This window comes from Gopherus flavomarginatus, chromosome 6 (assembly GCF_025201925.1).
Source record: "Gopherus flavomarginatus isolate rGopFla2 chromosome 6, rGopFla2.mat.asm, whole genome shotgun sequence".
NCBI classification, from domain to species: Eukaryota; Metazoa; Chordata; order Testudines; family Testudinidae; genus Gopherus; species Gopherus flavomarginatus.
The window spans coordinates 67,615,560-67,631,214 of NC_066622.1; the positions used below are offsets into that span (position 1 = coordinate 67,615,560).

General features: G+C 51.9%; 1 protein-coding gene across 12 annotated transcripts in view; it reads right to left on the minus strand.

The window, feature by feature from the left end:
• Positions 1 to 5,072: 5,072 nt before the first annotated feature.
• GBF1 (golgi brefeldin A resistant guanine nucleotide exchange factor 1) overlaps positions 5,073 to 15,655 on the minus strand; it is a 170,715-nt gene continuing 160,132 nt past the window's right edge. For 9 of the 12 annotated variants that reach the window (XM_050959900.1, XM_050959901.1, XM_050959902.1 and 6 more), the window contains 10 exons: positions 13,809 to 13,972; positions 13,055 to 13,301; positions 12,330 to 12,529; positions 9,249 to 9,399; positions 8,369 to 8,499; positions 7,827 to 7,928; positions 7,038 to 7,151; positions 6,628 to 6,805; positions 6,233 to 6,349; positions 5,073 to 5,643 (listed from right to left, as the gene is read on the minus strand). In XM_050959900.1, the coding sequence (XP_050815857.1) occupies positions 5,360 to 5,643; positions 6,233 to 6,349; positions 6,628 to 6,805; positions 7,038 to 7,151; positions 7,827 to 7,928; positions 8,369 to 8,499; positions 9,249 to 9,399; positions 12,330 to 12,529; positions 13,055 to 13,301; positions 13,809 to 13,972 (1,688 nt within the window). In that variant the 3' untranslated portion in view covers positions 5,073 to 5,359. The remainder of the gene's footprint in view (positions 5,644 to 6,232; positions 6,350 to 6,627; positions 6,806 to 7,037; positions 7,152 to 7,826; positions 7,929 to 8,368; positions 8,500 to 9,248; positions 9,400 to 12,329; positions 12,530 to 13,054; positions 13,302 to 13,808; positions 13,973 to 15,655) is intronic. The other 3 variants (XM_050959908.1, XM_050959907.1, XM_050959897.1) reach the window with 1 other exon arrangement.

Consider the following 15,655-nt stretch of genomic DNA (forward strand, 5'->3'; position numbering starts at 1 on the left):
GTTATCCTGGGCAATAAGGATACACCACTGCTGCACACAGAGTAGTTGGCATTCTATGTTGTGTAGCTGGCAACAAGTGGCTAAGAAACCTTCTTCCCAGAGCCCAGGCCAGCAAAGGAGAAGCCGGCCACGGCAGAGGCACCTACCCCCTGGCCACGGGATGGCTTCAAGTGAACCGCCAAAGCCGAGGCAATTGCAGGACTTAATTTCCATTGAGATACCTGAAGCTCCCGCTACAGCTTCCCTGAGGCAATACACCTTTAGGACGGAGGCCACTTGAATCAGAGTATTGCATGCTGGGAGGCGCAGTCTCTATGGGTCTCCCCCTCTTGAAAGTAAGCACAGGCCGTTTAGTTGAAGTCCATGGAGCGTATGGTCCCAAACAGCAAATTCAGCCTTAGCTATCACAGCTGCGTTCCCAGGCTTTCCAAACATCGCCTGCCGTCAACCACTAACCACAAGGAGGTTTGCACTAAGTATGCTGTGCTCTTGAAACATCTTTCCCATACTACACGCAGGGGAGGGGCAGCTAGGTCGGTCCCTCCCAGGGTGAGAGAGGAGGCTTGGAAGCTTGTCTCTCTCACTAGCAGAAGTTGGTCCAATAGAAGATAGTAGGTAAAAGACAAGGTGGGTGAGGTATTATGTGAGCCATGGGCTAAGGCTCCTGCCGCAGTTTGTCTCCGACAATGGACCATAGCTCTGAAACCCCCTCTGCTGGCAGCAGGCACTACTGCACAGACAAATAGCGCATTGTTACCGCCGCTAGCAAGAACAATACACTCCAGTATGTTAGGTTGCCAGAGCTAATAACGCAGCTGCTGATGGACGTAGTATCCTTTGTTAGGGATGAGGTTGTTTACAAACAATGGGAAGAACAGTGTAAACTGAACAAGGCTGCTTTAGGATTGCTAAAGCTTTCATTTGCATGCACAAGTGGTCTGAAAGAGATTAGGGCCAGATGTTCCAAGGAGGCTGAGCAGTGGAAGCTGCCAACCACATTTGAAAATCTGGTCTCACTTATGGATCCAGGAGCGTTCACCTCTGGTCTTGTACCATCCAGGATTGTGGTATTAAACTTTCCTCCCTCTAGCGGATTGGCTAAGTTCAGTGACCAAACATCACTGGAGTTAAAGGGACACTTCCATTTCTTTTTACATGGATTTCATTTAAAAGTGACCCAACTAGGTGCAGGTTCTACAATTGCCCCTGAGTTCACAGGCCAGGTGTGTGGCCCATGCAGACAAGTGAAGCAGTAACACTGACTACATGAGGTGCTGTCAATCTACAGGTAAAACAAAACTTTTTTTTTCCATGTTGCTTCCATCACAGGCATCTTGTTACATGGAACAACAGTAGGTAAAAAAAATTCCAAGTGTGATTTTTAGTGACCTTTTTAGCAACACTTTGTCAAACATATGCAAAGAAGAAAAATAAAAGCCCAATCCTACTGAAAGTACATGCTGACAGTTTGCTCCTATTGTACTGTACTCATCCTCTCCACAGTGGCAGCAGTTAGCACTACTGTGTGTGTGTGTGTGACTAGAGTATGCATGTGCTGTCGCAGTTCAGGGCAATCGCTATGGTTCAGCAAAGGCACCCACGCTAGGCTCCCAGCTCCCCTGGCTGTCACCTCTCTTGCATGGAGACACATCCCTCACCCTTCTGACCAAGGGATCTCCAGGCTGAACAGTTCCCTGCCTTCACTGTTATTCCCAGCAGAGAGAGGCTGCCCAAGCAGGCCTGCTTGCTTTCTCTTCAGAGACACTTAGCAGTGACTGCCTACACAGCTCTTTTAATAGAAGCCTATTTATTCTTAGGGTAGAAATACATCAGAGAAAACACAAAAATAATACAAACCTACACACATGCTAATAACCAGAGATCCTCCCAACCCTAACATGGGCTCTGGCAGGAGCAGTCCTGGGTTTCCTTGTGGTTTCAAGTTCATCACAGAACAAGCACCCAGTTTTACGGGTCTAGGCCCAGTCCTGCCCACCCTTCCCTAAGGACTAGGACCCTCTGTGGACCAGGGGCCGTCTGTCTGTCTGTTGGATCAGGAAGACGACTGAACCTGTTTAAAACCAGGCTATTTAGTAGAAACTCCATTCTTTGTCTGTTGGTCCCTGGAGAATGCAGTTTGTACTAGCATATGTGAACCTCTCCAGCTTCAAAGGGCTAATAACCGGAGGAATTACATTAGCAACCTGCTCCTCCTCGTCAACAGCATGTACTCAATTACATTGTTAATACAATGGACCCCAAAGGTATTACACCTCATTCAATAAGGTTTAACTGAATAGTTTGTCCACGATAGCATCAGTCTCACATGTGCCATCTATTTATTTTTACAGTTAAGTTAGCACATAAGCACAGGCTAGTTGATGCAATGACGTCATTGTGTCTGCTGATTACTTCTCAATAGATCCTTAACCTCCCAGACAGTTTAGATCAAAAAGACCCAAAACTTTTTGTATGGGGAGTGTGGATGGTGAAACTCTTGTAAGTAAAGGAAGTTGTTGGTTGATTGAGTCTATCGCAGTTTGCAGTTCTGTTTAATCAAACTGTTTTGTGTAGAAGAATTACACTTTAAACAAAAAAAGCTACTCAGAATTTCCACGTTGGGATCACAGGAGAAGTGAAACGGTCTTGCATCAATATTGTTTGGTTCCTTAATTGTCTGAATTAAGATGCAGAACTCCTCAGAGCAGGAAGCAGGTTTGCATTACCCTGTTTAATATGCAGCGTTCATACAAAATAGTTAAGAAGTAGCTGGGAAAATGTAGCAATGCCACTGTCTGGCCAGCATTCACATTGTGAAATCAACGCACCGGGGACACAGGGTTGACATAGTGAAGCCAAGATGCTGTAAGATTGTAAACTTCAAGCAATCTACATTGGACATGTTATAAAGAGGAGTTTGGGAAAAGGACATGAGAACAGAGGGGCAGGCAGGAGACCAGAAGCTGGAACTTGATAGGGAAGGCATTGGGGAATCAGTGGAGGGATGCAAATAAGGGCATGACAAGTCAGTAATGGGAAGGGAAGATGACTGTGGCGGTGCGGCACTGGAGGGGAGAGGACGAGCTGGCAGCAGCGAAGGTGACTGAGGAATGGCCCAGAGTTTTAGTAGGAGGGATGGGAGAGGGAAGGATGGATTTTTAGGCCTGCCATAAAAGCAGCAGAAGAAGGATTTGGTGATTGGCTCTTCCAATCACAGTGCACAAGGCTCCCTTCCTGGTACCATGCCAGAAGGCCCACAAGGGCTACCAAGGCAATGTCTCCCATGACTAGGTATTTAGGCCTTCGCCCTCCAATTAAAGTCAACCCAGCACACTGTTTTAAGCACTCTCTTCGGGAGGTGCTCATACCTGATCTATGTCCATCTTTTAGATTCCAAGAGCCTTGGGGCGGGAACTGGGGCTGTGTCCTGCACAGGTCGCAGCACTTAGGAAAAGATCCATAAAAGGGCAGAAACCCACAGGGAAACACACATGTCCTTCTGGACACATAGAAGCTCTAGGACCCCGCAGGAAGCCACACTCTTTTATGCCCCAGCAGATTCCAAGCCAGGTGACATGAAGCCAGGACCTCTCTCTGAGCAGTGCTGGACTGTCCTCTGGGGTAGGCAATGGCTGCAGTCAGAGCAGTCAGGCTTTGTGCGGAGACATCGCAGGGCTGGCATCACTGGCACCGGTTCACTACCTCAGCACGGGCTGTGAACAGCTGTATACTAGCAAGAGGCCAGGAGGAGCTTTATGGCAAAACTAAAGCAGTTCTGTGTCCACAAGAGCTCTGACAGCCCCACCCTGCTCAGTTCAGAGCAATTTCTTCTTAACTCTTTGCTGCCATTCTCCAAGCCAACTTGGCAGCATCCTTCTAAAGGCTCCCTTCTCATTGGGGGTGTCCCACTGCACAAGGACATAGCCTGCTACATGCTGGGCCCAGCCAGCCTGGCACAGGGGGCAACATCCTTGTTATTCCCAAAGCCCAGATATCAATGACACTGACTTCAGAGAAAAGGAAGGAGCCACCAAGCCAGAGTGTTCATTTATACAACATTTATTACACTGTAAAAAGTCCACTGGATTCCCAGCCATTTATTCCTTATGTACATTGTCTATCCCTGCAGCTCTGGGTTTCCTCTGAGTACAGAACATGCCGGCTCTGAATCGCTCCCTGTTTCCAGTGGGATTTCTGCAATCAGCCCGGAGAATTTATAAAACTAGTTCAGAAAACAGGAAGAACTGAGATATGGTACATTCCAGCTGGCTGGCTCCGCTTCGGGAAGGGATGGCAGAGAAGGTACCGGCATCCACAGCATAGGGGAGAAGCAAAGTGCAATGCTGCCAGGGCTTTGCTGAGCTGCTGGAGCTTTGGGGGCAGGGAAAGAGGGAAGCTGAGCACCCCAACACCCATGGTGGGACTTGACAAGCAGCAGCCAGCTCCTCTCTCAAGCTAAGGAGCATGCAGGCCCGATGGCTGGAGAAGAGAGCACCTGCGGCTGGAAATAGGAAGGGCCAGTGTAGTATCTAGGCAGGAGGATGCTGTTTATTTCATGGGGAGTTGCTCCCCAAGAGCTGCTGTGGTAGAGGCATTGCTGGGGCTGCTTTCAGCTGCTGGCTTCCATCTAGTCCACCCAATAGCTAACGCTGGTTGGATTCTCTCCCTCCTCCCAGAAAGGCCTCAGTGTGTGTCACTCAGACCCAGAGGGAGGGGGCAGAGTCGGTCTCACCAAGGGTGTCCACTCATGTCCTCTCACCATTGGGCTGAGGGAATTTAGTGATACACTGCAGTCCAGAGCCAGGAGAGCGCAGCCTGCACACCACCGCCAGCAAGCTCAGAGCCAGGCTGAGGGAGCTGTATGTTTCTGGGGAGAGGAATGAAAGCCAAACCCCTGCTGCATGGGGATGCCCAGGGTCTGCAACAAGAACTAGTGCTGAGGACAGTGGACATGGAGGATGAACCAGCTGGACTGAATGATCAGAGGGGTCCCAGGAACCCAGGCCTCTCTGCTCCCACAGCACGGAGCGTCCCTCTTCACCTGCTAACAGCAGTGGCTTGGTCACAGGCTGCCTGGCTCCTGAGATTGCAAAGGCAAGGAGGCGCTCAGTGGTGACCAGTGGCACTGAGCTCCCCCTCCAAGGAAGGGAGCCAGTGACTCCTGAGCAGTAGCCATGAGAAGGGAGCAGAGGCCGACACGCTCCAGGGAGATTTTAGCAGCTGCCCTGCCAAGCACCCTGCTGCCCTTCTGCTCAAGCTACCGTCCTCTACAGCAAACGTGGCAACTACCAGGGAGGATCTAGCCGGTGTCCTCCACTTGCAGCACTTCCTCAGCAAGCCGTCCTTAAGCCCCCTCACTCTAGTTGACTTCAGAGGTTGTCATGGGATCGGTGGGCCGTGCAGTGGCCAGGAGGGGAACAGGGGAAGTGGCCTCAATCAAGGCAGGGTTGAGAATGATTGGCAGAGTCATAGGCGGCACCCCGACCTGCAGGGGGGAAGCGAGAGGCTGCAGGATCAGTGGTGACTGCGCCATATGAGGAGGTACATCTGTGACGGGGCTCATCTTCACCGATGTCATTGCAGAGAGAGGGGAGCCAGAGGTGCCTCTGATGGCTGGGCCAGGGCCTGGGGCTCTCTCAGAGTCTGTGGAAGGAATGGAGAGAACAATCCTTTGTATTAAACCCTCTCCCGACTAACCCCGAGGCAAGCAGGGATCATGGAGCCTGCCCCCATGCCGGCCTCCCACCCACGCCCATCGGGGCTCGTAGGGCCTTCCTCACACCACCCTCCCCTGAGCAGGGATCACAGGGCCGCCCACGGGCCAGCCTCCCCCCAAGCCAAGCAGGGATAGCGGGGCTTGCCAAGGCCAGTCTCCCTGAGTCAAGCAGGGATCACAGGGCCTTCCCCTGGGGCCAGCCTCCACCCCTGAGCCGAGCAGGGATCGTGGTGCCTTCCCTCGAGCCACCCTCCCCAGTCCCAGTCAGGCAGCCTGAGCAAAGACACAGCCAGGGCAGCTTGCGAGCACTCCCCCATCACTACAACCGCAGAGGGATGGAGGCCTAGGCTTGTCCAGTTGAAAACTGAAGCCCACTCCACCAGCTCAGAGCCTGCTCAGGAGACTCAGCCCCTGCAGACCCATCTGATTGAGGCTGAAAGTGGCTCCACTGAACCCAGTCCCAGCTGGACAATGCTGCTGGGGAGGGAGAAGTGCTTGAGCCCACAGGAGACTCACCACTGGCACCCAGCTCAGAGGACTTCTCCAAGGGTGCTGGGTGGGCAGCAGAAGCAGACAGGGCAGGGGCCACTGGTTTCTGAGGATGTGGCTCTGCTGGCACACTGGGGACAGGTTCTAGATACATAAAACAAGCAGTGAGCCTGCAGCCCATCCATGAGCCATACTCCCTCCAACCCCACCATCCCACCTCTCACCACAGTGCTCTACTCACAAGACCCACCACTCCAAGCCTACGGGCTCACCAACAAACGCAAAAGGCATTCCCTCCATCCCAGGCTTTTGGGCTCACCAACATCCTGGCACTGGAGGAAGGCTCTCCCCTCTCCCTCCAGGAAGCAAAGATCTGGCCTACAAGGGACGGGCCGTGATGGCAATTCCCCATCCCTGCGTACCCTGGATGACTGTTTGTTTGAAGAGCTCATCGCGCAGCCTAGGCAGGAAGCAATCTATCCGCTCCCAGGTGATCTCCCAGAGGTCCGAGTACCCTGTGCGTGAATCGGCACTGTGGAATATTCCAGCTGTATCCATCACAAGCAGCATGTTCTTCAGAGACTCTGGGATGGCCTCTGACTGCAAAGAGACACGCTTTAGAACAGAGCTGGGGCAACTCAGGGACAGAGAAATGGAGGCACAGAACAGCTGACAGAGGGTCTTGGAGCATGAGACCACAGGGGGAGATGGGACCAGGGGGGTTTCAGAACAGGGTGGGGAGAGGAGGGAGCAAGGAGTAAGAGTGGGAAGAGAAGGCACCATGAGGCCCAGAGAACAGGGGAAGCATTGTAGCACACACTCAGTGCCATACCAGTAAGTCGCTGGAGCCTGCATGCATGTACTTGTCCATGAAGTCCAGGATCGTCAGCCACAGAGCAGCGAACGTTGTCAAGGAGAGCAGCGGGGAGAGATGCTGCAGGAACACCTAGAGTAGCAACCACCACCACAGTAAGGGACACGAGTTAAGAGGCAGCACCAAGCCACAGGGCTGCGACCCTCAGCTCTGGGGCCAAACCCTCCATCCCAGAGCTCTTGCTTCTTCTGGCAGGTTCAGGAGAGGGATAGGCAGGAATCCAGCCACAGGGCTCTGAGGGCTCCAGAGGCAGTGTCCAGGATCTGATCTCCCCTCCTTTAGATCTCCAGCACATGCTGCTGCTCAGCTCTGACCCCCACACTTCCATGCCTTTGGCACCCACTTCCCCTGGGCCATGGGCCAAAAGCTGATCCAAGGCGTTATCACTGATCGCTCTGGAGGAGAGGGGAGTGTTAAAGTGGCTGTCTCCATCCTCTGTGAACAGGAATGTTTCTGAATGCTGGGATGAGGGGGACATGCTGCAGCCTGGCAGCAGGACACCCCCCTGAAAAGCAGGCATTGCATAGCAGCATTAAGTACAGCCTGTGCAGCTCAGGGAGGTGCCCATTGCTCAGGGCTAATGGCTGTCCAGATCACACACTGGCAGTCAACCTTCAAGCCCACCCCCACAACAGCAGAGTTGGGCAAAATCCAAGCACAACTTTTTAGCTAGACCCCAAGCAGAGAGTCACCGAGCTGTCTGCCACAGAGCTCCGCACACACAAGCGGAACGAGGCGCATCCTTGCCTTGGAGAGCAGTGTCGAGGCTCTCATTCTCGTCTCCTCCATCCCACCAACATCAGCTGGACTGACGTTCTCCAGCAGTTTGGTCAGCAAAGGGAACAGCACCTAGTGGATCAATGACATGAACATGCTGGGGGTCACCACGGCACAGGCGGTTGCTAACCTGGCCGGAGTGGCTGGCTCATGGCATTCTGGGGACTCACACCCAGGCCAGCAAGCGCAGAGGCAGCTCAGGATATGAGAAGGACAGGGCTGCTTTCACACCTCAGAGAGGTTCGGCTGGGAGTCTGGACAAAGGGGTTTTCAGAGGGACTGGGAGTGGGGAAAGCCCAATCCCTCACTGTGAGTGGGCAGCTGCCTGGAACAGCTGCACTCCCATGCTAGCCACAGGGCATGGGAAGCCAGTGCCCTCAGCCCCTGGACGGTGTGCTCCTTGACTCCCTCATACAGCACTGCTAAAGCCAATAGGAAGCCAGCCAACTCCAGCTACAGTACCCAGAGGCAGCGCTCCCCTGCTCAAGTGCACAGCCCAGCTGGGAAGTTACCTTATTGAAGCAGGACTCCCACTCCAGAGCATCCAGCGCCTGAAGATCATGAACAAGGAGAGCCCGCTGCAGGTAGGTAAGAGCCTGCATCCGCACCTGGCGCCGGGCATCACAGCACAGCCAGGCGATACCTGCACATGGGTGAGAGTCAGAATCTCATTTCCGCATCAAACATAGGGCAGTGTCACATCCTCCTCTGCCACCCCGTGGGCGAGTGTAAAAGCTCATTCTAATGCAGAGCAACACTTTGCTGTGCAATCTGGAGCCTTGGGTGAGAAGTTTTAGGGAAGGGCATATGCTTCCCCTTCTTCACCCCCCGGAGAGAGGCTGTCCAGCACCGAGGTCACAGATGGGGAACCTGAGGCCTAGAGTGGTGAAGCGACAAGTCCAAAGTGAGCCAGTGGCAGAGATGCCAGGTTGGACTCGGCTCACAGCCCTGCACGGAGCACTGAGTCACGTCTCTCTCCAGCCCTGACCGTTCAGAACAGAAGTGCTGCTGCTCACTTAGTCACTGTGGCCCTTTCCCATGCTGCCCTGCAAGCTCATCTCAGCTGCCAGGCCCCTCGCCCGGATGAAACAGGACGTTAGCCAGTGGGAGGTTACTGGTAGCAACAGCCATGTCAAAACAGCCAAGGAACAGGAGCAAACGCACTGATTTCTTCTCAAGCTGGGCCTGGACATCACTTGTCATACAGCTGCTGTCCAGTGTCCTTTTCCAGCTGGAGAGGACACGAGGAGCAGCCCTAGCTGAACTCTCCTCCTTCCCACCTCTGCAGGGCTCGGCCCTGTGTACCAGCCCCCACCCTGACACTGGAAATCCCCACTCCATCAGCACATGAAAACAGTGGGGGAGGGAGGACGGGAAAGGAAGAGACTTTACCCTGCAGCAAGGGGCACCAGCAGTTGGACCACAGTGTTTGAGAGTCTGCTTCGATTTTCTTCCCTGCAGCCTCCAGGTGGCGCTGCTCCTCTGCCCAGGAGCTGTAGATGGTGGCAGCTCGTGTGTGGAGGGTGTGCATGAGGTCCAGCAACTGCAATTAGAAGTATCCAAGTAAGCAACACGCCAGGGATGCTGGGGGCGGGGGAAGGGGAGAAACTTTAACCATGATTTCAGAGGCTACTTGGGCACCTGAAAACTCGGGTTTTTTTTCCCCCGATAACAACATCTTAGATACAGTGCTCCTGTCAGATAATATATAAAGAAATAAAATTAAATAAATATTAGACCCACTCAGCTCTAATACTAACATGTTCTGATATCTTGTGTCACTTCACTTAATGGACACTGGTTTGGTTTAAAATTTTATTTGGTACTAATTCTTGAATACAATAATTGAAACAATTGTAGAAAAATCTAGATTACTTTCTATCACTTTTTTGCAGTTCATCAAGCTTGGAACAGATCATTTAACTTTTGGAAACATCCTACTAGGGCCAGACCCCATGAGTTTATACTTCCTGGGGCTCTAGGGGTGTTACCCCACTACAAATAACAGACTAGAAGCTGACTTTAAACAGGAGAGAAAAAACTGACACTGTCAAGTCACTTTCATAGTATTGCCAATCCCAAATGTTATCAGGCTCATCAAAAATCATGAGATTGGCTTTAAAAATAATGAGATTATGAATAAATAATACATTTAGTGTTCTTTTTATTTACATTCTGCTTTTTTGAGCCTTTACAGTGCACTGGGGTCAATTTTGAAGCTTTCCACACACTCACAAGGGCTAAAAACGTCACTTCTCTTTAAGAATGAAGGATGAAATCATCACATATACACTTGACTCCAGGAGCTGGGGCTTTAAGGAAAACAATAATCATCATGAGACTAATGACAAAATCATGAGAGTTGGCAACACTGCCTTCTCTTTAGAGGCTAGTTACTTTCCAGAAGGGTCTTAAACACAAACACGACAGTGCTTGAGTTGCAGTTTTCATGGGAGAATATCTAAAACCAAACACCAAGAAAATTCCACATTTTAAAGCTGAGAAAAGAATTGAGACTTCTGAGGTATATCAGGGCCAATGCAGGCAGGAAAGAAAAACAAACAGCACTGGAGTTCTGGGCAGCTCTTCCTCTTGAAAGAAAGTTGGAGGGTCAAATCTCCTAGACATTAATCAAGTAAAACTATTGCCCTCAGTGCCTCCACTCAGAGATATTAACATCACAGTGAACATAGATTACACGTGTGGTCAATAACTGTACAGTTCATACTTAAATATCTGAGCCATCTTATCCAGAGTTACACATCATATATGCATTGGCTCAGGGACTACATTTTCCCACTAGGTGCCTTTGAAAATCTGGCCTTTTGGCTGTGTCCTAGAGTGACTAGACAGCAAGTGTGAAAAATTTGAGCAAGGGGTGGAGGGTAATAGACACCTATACAAGACAAAGGCCCAAAATATCGGGATGGTCCCTATAAAATCGGGACATCTGGTCACCCTAGTGTGTCCCTCAGTGCCCCATCTGTATGATGGGGATAACAGCACTGCTCTATCTCACCGAGGGGCTGTGATGTGAGGCAGTCATACTGCGATGATGGGGCCACATAAGTACCACAGACAAAGTGGGAACTTCTCTATATCTGCTATCCCTTCCCTGGGTTTTGGCTCCTTCTTTTTACATACCCCCTCACGTCTCCCTCTTTTCTGAATAAAAACAGGGAGTCTGTTGGCACCTTAAAGAATAGCAGATTTATTTGGGAAAACGCTTTGTGGGTAAAAACCCATTTCTTTTTTACCCATGAAAGCTTATGCCCAAATAAATCTGTTAATCTTGAAGTGCCACCAGACTCCTCATTGTTTTTGTGGATACAGACTAACACAGCTACCTCTCTGATCTTTTCTGAACGTAAACTTGGCTCAGAGGGCTTGGCTGTATTTCTTCTGAGTCCTTTGCTTTCTCTCTTCAACACCCCCCCAGGGATTCCTGTTTTACAGGTTCATCTAAAGACTTCCAGATCCTTAATTTAATCACCAACCTCTCTTATCTTAATCATCCTGCCTCTGTTTGTAAACAAAACACGGACTCCCTGCCCCAAGAGCACAAGCTGCAAGAAGTACCTCTCCTCTGCAGAACTCACATTCCCCCTAATTCTGTGAAGTTGAGAGGTCTGCCTGGGGAGCCCACCTCCTGTAGAGAACTCAGGGTGGGGCAAGACACCCTCACCCTCCCTAACTGGCGAGCTTGCAACTTGCAGGACTCTAGTGTCCAAAGCAATGCTATGACCTGCCTTACCCTAAACCAGGGCTAAAGACTTCTACGCCTCACCCAGATTCGCCCACACCAGTGTGCAGTGTCCCCTCCCCTCTATGCCCACCATACACAGAGCACGTCTGGGTCATGCAAGAGAGGGGGACAGACACACTGGCAGAGAGGAGCCTGTCTTTAAAGGATGGGAGGAAGAAGCACTACTCCGGGAGGAGGAGGGAGGATCAGGGGAAGGACTAGTGGGTCGCATGGGAAAGAACGGAGCCTTTCTAGGTACATGGGGAGGGAGCAGTCCAGCTGGAGAGAGGGAGACAATTGCAGTCATGCTGACCAGGAACAGTCTGATCTTTTCTGCGTAAAGCCTGTAACAAGGTTATTGCTCAGGGACTAATGATTCAGTTACTGAACTCTACAGCATGACACCTAACTCCACCTCAGACTCGCCCCAGGGCTCACACATCCTTCATTCCTCTATCACAGATGGCCCTCACTATCTCATCACAAAATTCCCCCCATTCCAGTCACATTCTTCAGTGACCCCCACAGCTCCAGACACAGCCTTCACCTCTCTTCATTAAACCTCCCCACCCCCACATCTGCATGTGTCTCCCCTCATCACATAGGCACCTCCTAAACTCCTCCTACACTACGACCAGACATATGCCTGCCCCCTAATTGAGCACTGATAGGGTGGGCAGTGGGGCCCCCGATGGGAAAGGAGAGGAGGAAATCCTGGCTATACTTACGTCCTGACTAACCTGTAAAGACACAGTGTGGTAGCTGGCAGGAACACTCTCGTCATCGTCCTCGTCGCTGTGGGAGTGGCTCTGGTGCTGGCTCGAGGCCCGCGAGCGCCTCAGCGAGTTCTCTTTTGGCTTCTTCTTGAACCGGTTGGATTTACTGTCATACTTATGGCTCTTCACCCGCTTCTCCTGGGACTTGTACCCTAGGGAGCATCAGGGGCCATAACATACTCCATCATACACACTGGGATCCAAATGCAGACTGGCCTGCAAGCCCCTCTCAATCTACATGCTAACAACCATCTGAAACAAAGGACCCAACCTCATGAGGTGCCGAGTGCCACCTGAGGTCTGTGGATCCTCCGAGCCTGTTGGAACCAAGCCCTGGGAAGCAGCACCACCTGGCTGATGCTGCTCCTCTTTCTCCACATTGCAGTCACATGGTTACCCTCACTGGTAGGAATGAGGGACAGAAAGGAGCTATGGAATGAGGTCAGCACTAGCTCACTACTCCAGCACCAATGGCCGGACTGACCCCCACTGGGTGATCTGCCTGCTGCAGCCAGCCAAGCTTTAAAAGACCAAAGTGACAAGGCCTCCCCCGGCCTCCACCCCTGCCTCTGAGAAAATCCCACAGCCGGTTGGCTCTCCTCTGGGGATGCGCTCTGCTTGTCCCTTGCTCCTTTGTGTTCTGTTGCTGGATGCACACTAACCAAGCCTCGCCTCACCTCCGTTCAAACTCGCCTCTACAAAGATGCGGATGGTTTTGACGCAGAGCTCAAAGTTCTCTGGAGTGACATGAGCAGCATCTCGCACAATGAAGGACAGGGACTCCACGCACTTCATGAGAGATTTGGTGTCGTGTGGGCCCAGGTCCAGACCCACAGTCAGGCTATACTGGTTCACAAGAGGAGACGGACCCTGCCTGCTGAGCCCAGCTGTGGGTTTGGGGCTGTCAATGTCGTCCTTGCCAACCTGCAATGCGGGGCAACAGCAGTGTGAGAGGATGCAGCCCTGTGTGCACAGCACAGCACAGCACAGCACACATGCGTCAGCCGATCCCCAAGGCCAAAGGCAGGCCCTTTTCTCTATCGCCAACAGGAGGTACTGCTGCTGGCAGGACCCATCTCCCCTACTTTCCACACTTGTCTCCTCCCGTTCACCTCCTTTCCACCTTTGCCTCTCATCCTCCTTTCCTCCCCTCACCCCCCTTGCTCTGTTCTCCAGTCCCACTCCCTTCAGACCCCATCCTACCCTCCACCCAGAGCTGTCAGAGAACTGCATCCACTCACTACAGGGCATGCGCGAGCTAGATGCACATTGAGGAGGATGGGATCTGCAGGGCAGGGAGCTCAATGACAGCTGCACCCCGAATTCAGTGGCTACATGTCCAGCTGTGGTGCTTACAGCTATCTCACTTCTGTACACTCTGCTGCTACAAGGGATTGAGCCTTCGCCTCAGGCAGCTCTCCCCTCACTCACCACCAGCCAGCCGCTGTTCACAACATCCATGTCAGTCACTGTGCGATGCATCTTGCCTGGCTTGCTGTGATCAGCGTACACCTCAGAATCCGAGGTGTAGCCGCGGTCCAGGCTGACATCACTCGGGTGGTAGGACAAGGAGATCTCACTGTCAGACTGCGCACCTTCAAGAGGAAATGCACAGAAATGAGCCAAAGCCAGAGCTCCAGAGGATACAAGCCAAAGAGGCTGCTCCATCCCACAAGTTCCCAGTTAGAGAACCTGGCCAGGCCTCATCTCCTCTTGCTTTTCCCTTATGAGTGCAGCCATCAGAGCAGCACCCTCAGGGGAGAGAGAGAAAGACCAGATCTTAGTAACAGTTTTCTCTTCTGAGGGAACATGTGATTTATGTTGGGAATTCCCACAGGATTCCCTATGCTCCAGTTGGCTAACATGGCTGGGGACCTAGAAGGGGAGAAAGTCCAATGCTGAAGCCTGGACAAATGAAGATGGAGCCCAGCCAGGGGTCCCCAAAACTGGCCTCCCAAAATTGCATTTGCAAAATCTTTCACACACCCACCCACCCATTTGTGCATGTGCCCCCCGCACCCACACTGCCTGCTGCATAGCCATACAGAAGAGGGTATACATGCAGATCCAACCAAAAACATGGCCTGAACCGCTGAGCCCCATTTGTACTCATGGAAATGCTTTCATTCCAGGCTCCTCAGCAGCGCCCTCTACTCCAGGGGGACAGATCAGAAACATCACATGGAAAAGGTAAGTTTGAGGAGAATTACTGCAGTTGCTATGGTGGGACAGGGCAGCACAGCCAATGTGTTGGAGAATTTCATGCGCCAGACAGGGCCTCGGGGTCATTCACCCAGCCCCACCTCTGCACTAATCTCATGCTCTCTAGTAGCCAGCAGTGTACTTTAGCATGCTATGTCATAGGGGCTGCCTTCTCTCCACCTGGCATTCAGTCTGATATCACACATTCCCAGCTAAGCAGTCCTTGCTGGGGGCAGCACTGAAGCCAATGGAATCACTTATTTATGGGCAATTGCTGGGTGTTCTCCAGCATCCCACATTTGCTACAATCTAGCCAGCGGGGAGGGAGGTAGAACTCGGCCCTGAATGTCCGAATGCATTTCGTGGTACAAGACTCATGGCAGAAGAGCTTGTGGTCTAACATTGCCACTGGGTCTTGTTGTGTGCTTGTGCCACCAACAGATAGCAGTGCTAGAAGAGACTGTAGAGAACAATCCTGGGCTGGCCCCTGGAGAAGCCAAGATGAAAGGCCCACCAGCCCTGTCTCCAGCAGCTAGAAGTCTATGGCAGCAGGACTTGCCAAACCAGCAGGCATGACGCCCCGGGACCTCGCAAGTAAGAGCCAGGGAGAGGAAGGAGGCCCTGCATTGTAGCCTCTGACAATAAGAAGGCACATCATCAATCATTTTGCCATGTGCGGGGGGGGGGGGGGGAAGGGGGAAGAGGGAGTTGGATTGGATTTGCCCACGCTCCCAACTGGATTGCTCTCATGTGATCAGTAAGTATCAAGGTGAGACAGTGGGGGACTGGTGAACAGGTTTTGTATGAGTGGCCAGTGCCCTGTCTATGCCCAAATGGATTCAGAATCACAAATGTTTGATTGCAGTTTCCCAGTACACTGCTCTTAAAATAGCCACAGAGGAGCCAGTCTCTTCATTTCCTTGCTGTCTCCCCTTGTAAGAATATCTAGTAAGATGTGGACAATAGCTCAGTTTATATTACATCCCCGAAGAGGGGGATTAATCTGTACTGCCCAGGACAAGACCCCCCTCCCTCTCTCGGAACACAGCAGTCTCTCGCAGCAGCTGTGCAATCTC